Below are 15,326 nucleotides of genomic sequence, written 5' to 3' on the forward strand. Positions count from 1 at the left end.
GGTCTAGCGGTACGTCGGTGCTAAGGAAAAACACCCACTACTTAGCAGACCAGGAAAGGGAGTCTCCCTGTCCCCGGGGGAGTTCAGAGAAGACTCTACTCCTCCACCTCTTTGTGGAGGGTCTGACATCAGTCAGGCCCGCCCGCAGTTATCCGGAGGCCTAACGGTCTCCTTGTGATGCTGTGCTTCAGTGGTCACACTCCTAGTCCGTTTTCATGTCCCATCCTGTGCACCTGGCTCTGCCTTTTATATTACCAAAATAGTGAAAAATTATTTTATAGTACCAAAATTAGCGAAAGTACTAAAAGTCTCTGATATTCAGAAATAATGGCATAAGCTGTCTCTCTCTGTGCCTCGGCTGCCAGGCAGGGAAGGGCCCCTGTCCAGTGGACACGTGACCCACATGACCTTACCTATCATTGGAGATGGCTCATACTCCTTACCCTGCCCCTTTGACTTGTATCCAATAAACATCAGCACAGTCTGGCGTTCAGGGCCACTACTGGTCTCCACGTCTTGGTGGCAGGGGTCCCCTGGGCCCAGCTGTCTTTTCTTTGATCTCTTTGTCTTCTGTCTTTATTTCTACAACCTCTCATCTCCGCACACAGGGAGAAAAACCCACTGACCCTGTGGGGCTGGACCCTACAAGGACGCGAGCTGAGGAAGCCAGGCACGCATGCCACAATCCACCACAGACAAGCAGGGCACACACTCCCCATGAATAAGTGATTAAAACACAGAGGGGCGTGAACAAGAGCCTCTGCTGAGAGCTCAAAGCTAACTGTACAAATTGGTGTGAAAAATTATTTTACAACTTGTGGAAAATGCCAAGAGCCCAAAGGCTTTCACAGAGACAGAAAACACAGTCAGGCATCACTCAGCGTTCTGACAAATGCCTGGCCAACATGGTGAAAACCAGTCTCTAACAAAAATACAAAAATTAGCCAGGTCTGCTGGCGCACGCTTGTAATCCCAACTACTTGGGAAGCTGAGGTACGAGAATCGCTTGAACCCAGGAGGCAGAGGTTGCAGTGAGCCCAGATCGTGCCACTGCACTCCAGCCTGGGCGACAGAGACTCTATCTCCAAAAGAAAAAAGTGAAACGTATGGTTACATGATTTCCTTCTGAGCAATCATCAGTCACTGGCAGACCTGGATGGTGTAAGGCCTACGATAAACCTAAGCCACCTAGTGGAGCCTCCTGCTTGTGGGCCACAAACCTGCCCAGCAGGTGGCTGTGCTGAACACTACGCAACTGTAACACAGAGGTATTCGTGTACCTAAACACGGAAAAAGTACAGGGGCAGGCATGGTGGCTCACGCCTGCAGTCCTAGCTCTTTGGAAGGTTGAGGGAGGAGGACCACTTGAGCCCAAGAGTTTTGAGGCCGCAGCGATCTATGAGCTATGATCGCACCACTGCACTCCAGCCTGGATGACAGAACGAGAAAGCTACAGCCTCTATCCGCCACCGGGAACATTCTCTGCAGTAGATCTGAAGCCTCCACTGCTTCCCCCGTGTTGTCAATCACCATTTTAATTAGATGACTCTTTAGTCTGACGTCTGTCTCTCCTACTAGGCTGCCGCGCTCTCCTGTGACGCCTTCACCCACACACCCTGGGCACCTAGCACAGGTCGTGGGTTTCACGGGAGCTGCGGGGACCGGAGACGTCGACAGGACCCCGACAAACCAGGAAAGGGCCTTTGAACTAAAGTAACGGGAATTCACCCAAGCGCTTTAAGTTAAAAACGGTTGCAACAAAACCGGAGCCACTTTGGCTCCGGTTTGCGACTGGTTTAGAGGGAACAAGATCCAGGGACTGCCGCGGTCCAACAGGCGGGAGACGAGAGCCGGGGCAAGGCGGACGGGAGAGAGCGTGCGAGAGGGGAACCTGCGACCCGGCTTCCCAGGGCTGGGAGGGGACACCCGGGACCACCCGGAGGCCCGCTCCGCCCCGCCCCGGCTGAGTGTCGGGCCGCAGGGCAAGACGCTGGCCTGGCCGGTGCAGGCCCCAAGGGCTTCGGCCCAGAGTTCGGGGACCGCTGCGCAGCCAGAGGGAGCGCGCGGGAAGAGCCGCGTCCCACCAGTTCCGTCGCCTAGTGGTCCCCCGGGCCCGGCAGTCCCCCAAACCCCTCTCTGCGCCCGCGCTCTGCCGGGACTCACCGCAGTACCGGAGCCACAGCTCCCGCGCAGCCCCCCACGGCGGCGGAAGTGCGCACGACGTCACGTCCGGCTCGGCTGGCGGACGGTGGCCGACAGGCTGCGGCCGCCCGCGCCCGGGGTGATGCAGCTGCCCCCCGCGCTGTGCGCCCGCCTTGCCGCGGGGCCCGGGGTGGCGGAGCCACTGCCTGTAGAGCGGGACCCCGCGGCTGGGGCCGCGCCCTTTCGCTTCGTTGCGCGCCCGGTGCGCTTCCCGCGAGAGCACGAGTTCTTCGAGGTGCGTGAACAAAATTGGGAAAAGGCAGTTGTGGGATCCAGCTGGGCCTACGGCTGCGGGGCGGGGCCGGAGCCGGGAGTGGGCGGGGCCTGAGGCTGCAGGGCGGTGCTGGAGCCTGGAGTGGGCGGGGCCTACGGCTGCGGAGCGGGGCCGGAGCCTGGGACAGGCGATACCTGAGGCGGTGGGGAGGGGCCGGAACGGATGTGGGCGGGGCCTGAGGCTGCAGGGCGGAGCCAAAGCCTGGAGCAGGCGGAGCCAATGGTTGTGGGGCGGGGCCGAGCCGGGAGGGTGGAGCCTACAGCTGTGGGGCGGGGCCGGATCCCGGGATGGGTGGGGCCACGGGTGTGGGCGAGGCCTGCGGCGAGGCACCTGGCCCCGCCGACGGCGCACTTCTCCTGCAGGATGGGGACGTGCAGCGCCACCTCTACCTCCAGGACGTGCTCATGCAGGTGGCCGACGCGCCTGAGAAGCCCAGGTAAGCGGCTGGGCAGTGCCCTGCCAGTGCTATTTCTGCGCCGCCTCCCTGCCTCGTGCCTAGTCCCTGGGGCTGCGCTGCCGCCTTTCCATGTGCGGCTGCCCCACCAAGGCGCTGTGCCTGTCCAGATTTGGCATGGCTGACTCCACCACCACCTAGTCTGTTTGTGAAACTTAGTTCATAAAAAGAGGGCTTGGGATCGCAAAAGATGCATGGGGGCTTTATTGGAGGTCTCAAAGGGAAACTGTGCAGAAAGTCCAGCTTGGTTCCTCGCACCGGAGGAAGGGCCCCTGAAGCAGGTCTCCTTGGCAGGGTGCCCGCGTTTGCCTGCCAGGTGGCCGGCTGCTGCCAGGTGTTCGATGCCCTGGACGACTACGAGCACCACTACCACACGCTGCATGGAAATGTTTGCTCCTTTTGCAAGCGGGCCTTCCCTTCCGGACATCTGCTGGACGCCCACATCCTGGAGTGGCACGATTCGCTCTTCCAGATCCTGTCTGAGAGGCAGGACATGGTGGGTGAGGTCTACATAGCCGCCGAGGCCATCCCCAGTGGTGATGGGCTCAGAGTGCTGCCCCGAGCTCTCAGGTGCACAGGGGCAAGGCCAGGGATACCTTTCCGCCCTTGGCAGCCCTGCTAGAGGGGCATGGTGGTGGGGGAGGGCCAGGGGTCAGAGGGAGGTGATGCCATCTCTGTTTCAGTATCAGTGCTTGGTAGAAGGCTGCACAGAGAAGTTCAAGACCAGCAGAGACCGGAAGGACCACTTGGTGAGGATACACCTGTACCCCGTGGACTTCCGGTTTGATAAGCCAAAGAAAAACAGAAGGTAGGGAGCCACCAGGCTCTGCACGTGTCTGTTTTTGATTTTAGGAAGAGGCTTCCAACCAGCCAGAACACATAGACTGTCAGACTTATCCTAATGGGGTGTCCACCTACGGGTACTTGAAGCCCTGGCAGCACAGCTACAGGTGGTTGTGCCGGCGGCCACCCTGCCGAAGGGAGGCTGGAGGGGAGCCCCTGGCTGCCCAGCTCTGTGCCGGTGGAGGCAGCAGAGGGGGTGTGGGAATTAGCAGGCACAGCACCTCTGCACTCACACCCCCTGGGGCTGTGCCTCTACCTCCTGCAGCAGTTGGCTGTGCTCACACATCATGCTGCCCTGGCTTTCTCTTTGTCCTGGTTGTGCGCATATGAACTTGATGCCAAAGCCATTTATTAACATGTTCTTGCCTAGAGCGCACTCTGGGAAATACTTCCAAGAACAATCTTTTTTTTTTTTTTTGAGACAGGGTCTCGCTGTGACACCCAGGCTGGAGTGCAGTGGTGTGATCTAGGTTCACTGCAACCTCCACTTCTCAGGCTCAAGCGATTCTCCCACTTCAGCCTCCTAAAGTGCTAGGACCTGCCAACACGCATCACCACACTTGGCAAAATGTTCTATTTTTTGTAGAGACAGGGTCTTGCTATGTTGCCCACTCTGGTGGTGAACTCCTGGGCTCAAGCAATCCACCTGCCTCAGCCTCACAAAGTGCTGAGATTACAGGTATGAGCTACCACATCCAGCTGGAACAATTTTTAAATTGTGTTACATTTCTTCTTTTTTTTAACTGATTATCTTAGGTGAACCTTCATAATCATCTGAAATTGTATTGATCGAAGTCTTTCAGACTACATTTTCTCAAGTAGTAATTTGCTGTTTAAAATAAAATAATTGGGAGAACTCACTGCAATATGGGAGGCTTTTACAAAGACTTATATATAAAGTAATTGTCTCCCTTCCAAGGGATCATTTTAAGGAGAAAAACCCTGCAATGCTGGATTGAGACATTCGTATTATGGAAGAGACTAGTTTATAGTCTCTGGTTAACTTGAGCAAATTTCTCACACTCGTAAAAAGACCTGTGGCACCGTTGGCACCAAAAATACTATTCTCAAAACAAGTATGAGGCCGGGCGTGGTGGCTCAAGCCTGTAATCCCAGCACTTTGGGAGGCCAAGACGGGCGGATCACGAGGTCAGGAGATCGAGACCATGCTGGCGAACATGGTGAAACCCTGTCTCTACTAAAAATAAAAAAAAAAAAAACTAGCCAGGCGAGGTGGCGGGCGCCTGTAGTCCCAGCTACTCGGGAGGCTGAGGCAGGAGAATGGCGTGAACCCGGGAGACGGAGCTTGCAGTGAGCCGAGATCCGGCCACTGCACTCTAGCCTGGGCGGCAGAGTGAGACTCCGTCTCAAAAAAACAAACAAACAAACAAAAAAAGCAAGTATGATTGTTGCAGTTAAGTTTATAAAATGCAGGCTTTATTATATAAACAATGACTTTGCTGTAATCATTTTCCTTTTTCCAGTATCCTGAAAACCACACTATAAAATTAGACTATGCCAAAATAGAAAATATGCTACTTACAAGGAAATCCAGTTTCTTTCTTGCACATTCATTTCTGGGGAACACGGGGGCTGTAGGAGCCATGCAGGGCTGCTGCTCACTACTCTGTCCCCGCAGCCCAGCCTCAGCGGAAGTCCCAGGGGACAGTGGAGAGCGGTCAGAAGGGGAGGCCATGGAAATCTGCTCCGAGCCTGTGGCGGCCTCCCCTGCACCGGCCAGTGAGAGGCGGACCTACAGTCATAGGTCAGTGTCCAAGCTGTTTCTGAAACACGTTCTCAATGTGTGTTCGGTGCTGAGGATTCTGGGTTGCACCCTGGGCCGCTGCACTTCTCATACTGAATTCAGAAAGGTAACGCTGGGAAAGAAAATCGGCTTCCGATTTTGCCGGAGAAGAAAGTCCAGATGTTTCAGGTCCTGTGAATAGCTAAGTTTCTCTCGCATACTCTGTTTTTGAGGCGCTGAAGTGCAGGAATGCCGAGCACCACTCCCTTTTCCTCACTGTCTGAGTGGGATGGAAAGAGTCCCACTTGCAGTTGCTTCAGTTACAACCCAGGCGTCTGCTTTTCTCGCGCTACCTGTGCCGTCTGCCTTCCTAGCGTTACCTGTACTTGTCTTGGGTTAAAGTCGATTTCAAATTAATTTGGGGAAAACAGTGAACAATTGGGGAAAAACATCATCAAAGACTCCGAACAGGTGGAAAGATCAACTTAGCGTTCCCTGCACCCCCTTACAGATGCCTGGACTTTGGCCTGTGGATGAGCCCCGGGGGGCTGGGGCAGTAGGGGTTTCCACTGGACAGACGTGGGGTAGCAGTAAGTCTCAGCCCCAGAGGACTTGGCAGGAGCCGCCGTCTCCTCTGAGTTCTTTCCAGTGGGTGTGCGTCGGTGGCTGGCGGGGATCTCCCCTAGGAAGTAGGTCTCAGACAGGCTGTGGAAAGGGAGCTGCCCCAGGGCCCAGGAGGGCTGGCTCTGCATCCCGCATGTTCCCAGAGTGAAAGAGAATGAGAAGGAGACACACGACTACTGTTATGACCTGGGTTGTTGGTTGGCAAATGCAGTTTCTAATACAAACTTTCTTCCATCCCAGAATACCCTCTACCATCTGCTTTGGTCAGGGTGCTGCTCGAGGATTTAAAAGCAACAAGAAGAAAACCAAAGAGTGCTGATAGATTCAGAAAAGGAGTGGGGGGCAGTCACCACTGGTGGGAGTGGCATCCACCGTGGGCCTTTCTCCGACCTTCTGGTGTGGCCGCCCTGGGGCCAGGCCCTCGCCATCTTCCCTGTCCCTGTTCCTCAACAAATGGCATCAGCAGCCATCATCAGAAGCAGTGAGGGACCCACAGATTTTGGAAACGACCTCGAGACACTATTGGGACTGAGATGTGGACGGCCTGCCTCCCCCTGCAGGGCAAACCCTAAGAATGTATTTTTAAACACATGAAATAAGTATTTTTCACTGATGGTCTTATGTCTTCATTTCTGTGTTGAGTCAGGTGGGGAATGGTCATTGTTACCCACGTGTATTCTGTTTTCCACCCTCAGTTTTCAGGAAGATTTATAAAGTCCTGGCACCCCTCAGACGTGGGTGATGGCGTAGGATACAGCACTCCGCCTCATCCCAGACCACTTGGCTTTGGGAGCCACACCCGGTTGTCCCTGCCACACCACTCCGGAAGTAGACCTGGTGGGGGTAGGCAGTGATGCCCACAGGGAGGGGCACAGTGGCTCTGGGGGTGTGGGGTGCTGGGGGTGTATGGGGTGGTGGAGGGTGCTGCCCCAGAGGGCGCAGGACCCATCACTGGTGCCAGTAGGGACCACAGAACCTGCAGCAGGAAACGCAGGCCGGGAGGTTGGGGCTGGCATTGGATTGCAGAGAACACTGGGAGCAGTGTGTCCTGGAGAAACCGCTCTGTTTTGATAAAATTAGGGCTCTCGGACCCCCGACCATGTTTTCCTCCAGAGGCCCTGTTCCCACAGCATGTGACTGAGGTGCTCCTGGCCCCCCGCCCCCGGCCTCACCTCACAGCCCCCGGCATCACCCCCGCCCCCCGCATCACCTCCGCCCCCGGCATCACCTCACAGCCCCCGGCATCACCTCACAGCCCCCGGCATCACCCCCACCCCCGGCATCACCTCACAGCCCCCGGCATCACCTCACAGCCTCCAGCATCACCTCACAGCACTCCTTTTGGGGCTCTGTGTCTGGCTGGAGGCAGCCGGTGGTCATCTGCAGCTGCTGCCCAGCTCCACAGGGCAATGCTGAGAGCTCTCCAGCAACCTGGAATCAGGGAATCTCAAGGGCCTCAGGTTCAGAGCTGACATCGCTCAGTGCTTTGTGCTCTGGAAACTGAAGGCAGGTTCCCAAGCACTCAAGGGAAGACACTAAAGCCTGAAGCCCAGGCCTGGGTGCACAGGTGAAGAGAGGCTTAACATGCACGTGTGTGGGGTGGGAGATGAGCAATGACTGAGGGTGGCTGTGGCCGGGTCGCCCGGGGCCCATCGAGCCGCTTGAGAAAGCACAACACAAGAAAAATGCAAACATGCACATTTACTGCTCGTTCTGTCTCCCCGAAGAGATCCTGTCCCAACCCGTCAAGTCCTTCTCCAGCTCCTGCATGAGCTCCCTGCACAAGGCCGGCAGCACAGCGCTGGCGGCAGTGCTCCACGAGGATGTGTTAGCCCTTTCCACAACAGCAGATTCTGCTAAAACTCTTTTGTTCACAGCAGGACTGTTTTATACTCTTTGGGGGCTGTAGGTCCTGGGTTCCAATCCTAGCTTCATCTCCGCCTGGAAGCTGTTTGTTTATTCTGTCTCAGTTTTTTTTCTGACAAGTGGGGAGTGTAGAACTTCGGTATGAAGAATGTTACTGATTTTTTTTTTAAAGCCAGCATCGTAATTGTACGTGGGCTGCATCCATTTCTAAGGAGATGCTCATGTTTCTTTTCTTTCTTTTTCTTTTTTTCCTTTTTTTTTTTTTTTTTTTTTGAGACAGTCTTGCTCTTCTTGCCCAGGCTGGAGTGCAGTGGCATGACCTTGGCTCACTGCAACCTCCGCCCCCCAGGTTCAAGCGATTCTCCTGCCTCAGCCTCCTGAGTAACTGGGATTATAGACGCACACCACCATACCCGGCTACTTTTTGTATTTTTAGTAGATACAGCGTTTCACTATGTTGGCCAGGCTGGTCTTGAACTCCTGACCTCAGGTGATCTGCCTGCCTCAACCTCCCCAAGTGCTGGGATTACAGTCGTGAACCACCGCGCCAGGCAGATGCTCATGTTTCTGCTGCAAGACCTGTGAGAGCTGAAGCCAGCTGGACTTCCTGGGTCAAGTAGGGACTTGGAGAACTTTTCTGTAGCTAGCTAGAGGTTTATAAAATGCACCAATCAGGGCTCTGTAAAAACGCACCAATCAGTGCTCTGTAGCTAGCTAGACGTTTTTAAAATGGGCCAATCAGTACCCTGTAAAATGGACCAATCAGCAGGACATGGGCAGGGACAAATACAGAGAATAAAAGCTGGCCCCCCCTCCCACACACACACATCCCCACCCCTACACCCCTCCCAGCCAGCAGTGGCAACCCGCTGCTGTTCACAGTAAATCTTGCTGCTGCTCACTCTTTGGGTCCATGCCATCTTTAAGAGCCTTAACACTCACCGCTAAGGTCCGTGGCTCCATTCTTGAAGTCAGCGAGACCATGAACCCACTGGAAGGAACCAACTCTGAACACACCTGGACGTGGCTTCCAGGTCACAGCTGTCAAGAGAAGACTCAGACAAGACACAGGATGGAATGCCCACAACCCCCAGACACAGAGATGGAAGGGCCGCACCCCCCACAGGACACAGAGATGGAAAGGCGGCACCCTCCCCTCCCCAAGGACACAGATGGAGAGGTTGCACCCCCCGGAACACGCACAGGTGGAGAGGCCGCACCCCCCGGAACACACAGATGGAGAGGCCGCATCCCCCCCGGAACACACACAGGTGGGGAGGCCGCACCCCCCCCCAACACACAGGTGGAGAGGCCGCACCCCCCCCGGAACACACACAGGTGGGGAGGCCGCACCCCCGGAACACACACAGGTGGAGAGGCCGCACCCCCCCCAACACACACAGGTGGGGAGGCCGCATCCCCCCCCCGGAACACACACAGGTGGAGAGGCCGCACCCCCCTGGAACACACACAGGTGGAGAGGCCGCACCCCCGGAACACACAGATGGAGAGGCCGCATCCCCCCCGGAACACACACAGGTGGGGAGGCCGCACCCCCCTGGAACACACACAGGTGGAGAGGCCGCACCCCCGGAACACACACAGGTGGGGAGGCCGCACCCCCCCCAACACACAGGTGGAGAGGCCGCACCCCCCCCCGGAACACACAGGTGGAGAGGCCGCACCCCCCCCGAACACACACAGGTGGAGAGGCCGCACCCCCCGGAACACACAGATGGAGAGGCCGCATCCCCCCCGGAACACACACAGGTGGGGAGGCCGCACCCCCCCCCAACACACAGGTGGAGAGGCCGCACCCCCCCCCGGAACACACACAGGTGGGGAGGCCGCACCCCCCCCCGGAACACACACAGGTGGAGAGGCCGCACCCCCCCCGGAACACACACAGGTGGAGAGGCCGCATCCCCCCCGGAACACACACAGGTGGAGAGGCCGCACCCCCCCCAACACACACAGGTGGAGAGGCCGCACCCCCCCCGGAACACACACAGGTGGGGAGGCCGCATCCCCCCCCGGAACACACACAGGTGGGGAGGCCGCATCCCCCCCCCCCGGAACACACACAGGTGGAGAGGCCGCATCCCCCCTGGAACACACACAGGTGGAGAGGCCGCACCCCCCCAACACACACAGGTGGGGAGGCCGCACCCCCCCGAACACACAGGTGGAGAGGCCGCATCCCCCCCGGAACACACACAGGTGGAGAGGCCGCACCCCCCCCGGAACACACACAGGTGGGGAGGCCGCACCCCCCCCGAACACACAGGTGGAGAGGCCGCATCCCCCCCGGAACACACACAGGTGGAGAGGCCGCACCCCCCACCCACGGAACACACACAGGTGGAGAGGCCGCACCCCCCCCCGGAACACACACTGGTGGGGAGGCCGCACCCCCCACCCACGGAACACACACAGGTGGAGAGGCCGCACCCCCCCCTGGAACACACACAGGTGGAGAGGCCGCACCCCCCCCGGAACACACACAGGTGGAGAGGCCGCACCGCCCCCGGAACACACACAGGTGGGGAGGCCGCATCCCCCCCGGAACACACACAGGTGGAGAGGCCGCACCCCCCACCCACGGAACACACACAGGTGGAGAGGCCGCACCCCCCCCGGAACACACACAGGTGGAGAGGCCGCACCCCCCCCCGGAACACACACAGGTGGGGAGGCCGCATCCCCCCCGGAACACACACAGGTGGAGAGGCCGCACCCCCCCCCCGGAACACACACAGGTGGGGAGGCCGCACCCCCCCACCCCAACACACAGGTGGAGAGGCCGCACCCCCCCCCCCGGAACACACACAGGTGGAGAGGCCGCATCCTCCCCGGAACACACACAGGCGGAGAGGCCAGGGCCCAGCTGTGCATGGATGACTCCGGGCTGAAGTGCAGCCGTGGGTGCTGGTGCCGGTCTCCGTCCTTCACAGGAAACAGGGAGGCCGGGGCCGCCAAGCCCCGTCCCTTCATCCTCCGGCCCCTGCGCCCGCTCCTCCCACGGCCAGGCTGTGCCCGTGTCCGCTCCACCGCCAGCCGGCCGACACCCCGGGGCGTGCGGAGACAAGACCTCAGGCGACCGGTCGCCGTCCTCCCCTTTCCCCGCGGCCCGGGGCGGCCCGGCCGGCTGCAGCGCCCCCTCCTGGAGGCGTCAGCAAAGTGTCGCCTTCTCCGCTGGGTGTCAGCTCGGACACCAGGAGGGATGCGCTTGGAGGATGTGGGTGGCCCCGTGGGGAGCCGCGCAGAGTCGGCGGTCGCCGTGGTCCTGGCCCAGCTTCCAGGCCTCCCATTGCCAGGGGCAGGCGGCTGGGAGCCTGTGGGAGGAGGTGTGGGAGCAGGCAGGGGTCCGCAGTGATCCTCCCGGCTCCAGCCACCCTGCGCGAATGTAAGGCCTCTGCCGCGGGCCTCAGTTTACCCATCTGTAGATGAGCAGGTGACAGGTGAGCTCCAAGAATTAGCCAGATTTGAAGCCCAGTGCTGGGAACACAGTGGACACATTCCTTGACTCCTACTGTCCCCCTTGCCCCTCTGCCTCTCACGCTCATTCACGTGCACAGTCAGACGATCCACTCGATCTCCTTTCTGTATGTGGTTCCGTGCTCACACTCACACACGCTCACACAATCCATGTCCCTCCTCTCTGTATGTGGTTCCGTGCTCACACTCACACACGCTCACACAATCCATGCCCCTCCTCTCTGTATGTGGTTCCGTGCTCACACTCACACACGCTCACACAATCCATGCCCCTCCTCTCTGTATGTGTGTCCCTGCTCACACACATGCTCACACTCATACACACAATCCACACCCCTCCTCTCTGTATGTGGTTCCGTGCTCACACACACATATACTCACACTAACACTCTCACACACACTCCACACTCCCTCCTCTCTGTATGTGCATCCCTGCTCACACACACACGCTCACACTCACACAATCCATGCCCCTCCTCTCTGTATGTGCATCTGTGCTCACATTCACACACTCATATGCTCATGCACACACACAATCCATGCCACCTCCTCTATGTGTATCTGTATTCGCGCTCTCACTAAGACACACACACAATCCACACCCCTTCTCTTTGTATATGCATCTGTGCTCACATGGTCACACTAACACTTTCACACACACACACAATCCACACCCCCTCTCTGTGCATCTGTGCTCACACACATGCTCACACTAACGCTAACACACAATGCACACCCTCTCCTGTCTGTCCGTGCTCACACGCTCACACACACATAATCCACACTCCCTCCTCTCTGTGCGTCTGTGCTCATACTCACACACACTCACACACACAATCCATGCCCCCCCTCTCTGTACGTGCATCCATGCTCGCACACAGGGAAGCCAGAAGTCCCTCCACCCCCACCCTGTTGGCTCTCATGTGGGTTGTGTGGATCTGGAAACCTAAATTCCTGATTTCGATCATTGCATGAAGCTTACGTAAGAAAACGCCCTTGTTTGCGGGGAATCCACACTGAAGTATTTAAGGATAAAGAGGTCACTTCCTCTGAGTGCAAGGTGTTGCCAGGCCGGGTGGGGAGGATGGGACTTACGGCAGCTCCAGGAGCCCCTGGGCCCTTCTCAGCTCCCATCTGGCTCCAAGGGAATGGGAGATGCCCGTCCCTGGGGCAGATCTTACCCCTCCTCAGACCCCACTCCCCACTCCCCACTCAGATGCCCCATTCACTCATTGGCTCAGAAAAAACGTTAGGTAGGTAGCAGTTAAAGAGAAGACAGATTATTGACAGATGATAGGTAATAGACGGTAGGTGATAGACGATAGAGGATAATAGGTGATAGACAATAGGTGATCGATGATAGATAATAGGCCATAGACAATAGGTGGCAGATAATTGATAGGCTGGTAGGTAGAGAGACGAGGTGGTGGAGTGTGATAGAGCGGATGGGGTGGAATGCCAGATGCTGGAGTTTGGATGTTAACATTTGACCCCCAGCGTTCAAGGTGGGGCCTGGATGGGAGGTGTTTGGGTCATGGGGCAGATATGAATGGGTTGGTGCCACTCTCAAGGTAATGAGTGAGTTCTTGCTTGATTACTTACTGTGAGGATTTTTTTTTTTTATTTTGAGTCTTGCTCTGTTGCCCAGGTTGGAGTGAGCGGTGCAATCTTGGCTCACTGCAAGCTCCACCTCCCAGGTTCACACTATTCTCCTGCCTCAGCCTCCTGAGTAGCTGGGACTACAGGCGCCCAGCACAACGTGCAGATAATTTTTTGTATTTTTAGTAGAGACGGTGTGTAGTGTGTCTGGAGTTGGTTCCTTCTGGTGGGTTTGTGGTCTCGCTGACTTCAAGAATGAAGCTGTAGACCTTCGCAGTGAGTGTTACAGCTCTTAAAGGTGGCACGGACCCAAAGCATATATAGCAGCAAGATCTATTGTGAAGTGTCAAAGAACAAAGCTTCCACATTGTGGAAGGGGACCTGAACAGGTTGCCCCTGCTGGCTGGGGAATATGGGGGGTGGTGGCCAGTTTTTATTCCCTTCTTTGTCCCTGCCCATGTCCTGCTGATTGGTCCATTTTACAGAGTGCTGATTGGTCCATTTTACAAACCTCTAGCTAGCTACAGAGTGCTGATTGGTGTGTTTTTACAGTGCACTGATTGGTGCATTTTACAAACCTCTAGCCAGCTACAGAGCGCTGATTGGTGTGTTTTTACAGAGCACTGATTTGTGCATTTTACAAACCTCTAGCTAGCTACAGAGTGCTAATTGGTGCATTTTATAATCCTCTTGTAAGACAGAAAAGTTCTCCAAGTACCCACTTGACCCAGGAAATCCAGCTGGCTTCATCTCTCAACCGCGTTTCACCGTGCTAGTCAGGATGATCTTGATCACCTGACCTTGTGATCCACCCACCTTGGCCAACCAAAGTGCTGGGATTACAGGTGTGAACCACAGCACCTGACCCGATAATTGATTTTTTTTTTGACGGAGTTTTGCTCTGTCGCCTAGGCTGGAGTACAGCGGTGTCATCTTGGCTCACTGCAAGCTCCGCCTCCCAGGTTCACGCCATTCTCCTGCCTCAGCCTCCTAAGTAGCTGGGACTATAGGCGCCCGCCACCACACTAGATAATTTTTTTTTTTTTTTTTTTTAGTAGAAAGGGGGTTTCACTGTGTTAGCCAGGATGGTCTCGATCTACTGACCTTTTGATCTGTGGGTAAAGGATTACCCAGGTGCCAAGGCAAGAGACTGAAGACACAAACTGTTTCAGTATAATAAAGGAAGTAGTTAGAATAAGAATAGTTATAATACAAATTAGATATAGAGATGATCGTGGACATTATCAATCATTAGTATAAACATTAGCTTTTAATATTACTCTTTGTTGTATTACTAATATAACCTAGGAATAACCAGTGGGCATAAGGTCAGGTGCTGAAGGGACACTGTGAGAAGTGACGAAGAAGACAAGAGGTGAGCCTTCTGTCACGCCCGCATAAGGGCCGCTTGAGGGCTCCTTGGTCAGGTGGTAACGCCAGTGTCTGGGAAGGCACCCGTTACTTAGCAGACCGCGAAAGGGAGTCTCCTTTCCTTGGAGGAGTCAGGGAACACTCTGCTCCAGCAGCTTCTTGTGGAAGGCTGGATATTATCCAGGCCTGCCCACAGTCATCCGGAGGCCAAAACCCCTCCCTGTGGTGCTGTGCTTCAACGGTCACGCTCCTTGTCCACTTTCATGCTCCTCCCGTACTCCTGGTTCCTCTTTGAAGTTCGTAGAAGACAGCAGTAGAAGAAATAGTAAAAGTCTTAAAGTCTTATCTTTCCTATAAGTGCATAGAAGAAAACGCTGACATATGCTGCCCTCCCTCTCTACTTCGGCTACCTAAGAGGGAAGGGCCCTGTGTCCTGTGATCACGTGACTTGTTTCACCTTGTCAATCACTTAGAAGATCCACCCTCCTTACCCTGCCCCTTTGTCTTGTATGCAATAAATATCAGCGCGCCCGGCCGTTCAGGGCCACTACCAGTCTCCACGTCTTGGTGGTAGTGGTCCCCCAGGCCCAGCTCTTTCTCTTTATCTCTTTGTCTTGTGTCTTTATTTCTTACAATCTCTCATCTCCACAGGCGGGGAGAACACCTGCTAAGCCCCGTAGGGCTGGATCCTACAGTGATCCGCCCACCTCGGCCTCCCACAGTGCTGGGATTACAGGCATGAGCCATTGCTTGCGTCTAGCTGAGAACTCATTGTTATAAAGAGTCTGGCATGGCCAGGTGCAATGGCTCACGCCTGTAATCCCAGCACTTTGGGAGGCCGAGGCGGGTGG

At 56.2% G+C, this 15,326-nt stretch overlaps 2 protein-coding genes across 17 annotated transcripts in view; one reads left to right on the forward strand and one right to left on the reverse strand.

Annotated features, from left to right (window-relative positions):
- Positions 1 to 2,215, reverse strand: part of TUBGCP2 (tubulin gamma complex component 2) — a 28,819-nt gene extending 26,604 nt beyond the window's left edge. For all 16 annotated transcript variants that reach the window (XR_012418310.1, XR_012418309.1, XR_012418311.1 and 13 more), the window contains exon 1: positions 2,164 to 2,215. The gene's annotated coding sequence lies outside the window, so the exon portion shown is untranslated. The remainder of the gene's footprint in view (positions 1 to 2,163) is intronic.
- A 28-nt stretch (positions 2,216 to 2,243) lies between these two features.
- On the forward strand, positions 2,244 to 6,754 carry ZNF511 (zinc finger protein 511). The gene is made up of 6 exons (XM_045361785.3): positions 2,244 to 2,437; positions 2,839 to 2,912; positions 3,225 to 3,426; positions 3,614 to 3,738; positions 5,413 to 5,538; positions 6,382 to 6,754. The coding sequence occupies exons 1-6, from the start codon at positions 2,285 to 2,287 to the stop codon at positions 6,458 to 6,460; spliced, it is 759 nt and encodes a 252-aa protein (XP_045217720.2). The 5' UTR covers positions 2,244 to 2,284; the 3' UTR covers positions 6,461 to 6,754.
- Positions 6,755 to 15,326: the final 8,572 nt, after the last annotated feature.

The sequence above is a fragment of the Macaca fascicularis genome, chromosome 9, assembly GCF_037993035.2.
Source record: "Macaca fascicularis isolate 582-1 chromosome 9, T2T-MFA8v1.1".
Taxonomy (NCBI): Eukaryota; Metazoa; Chordata; class Mammalia; order Primates; family Cercopithecidae; genus Macaca; species Macaca fascicularis.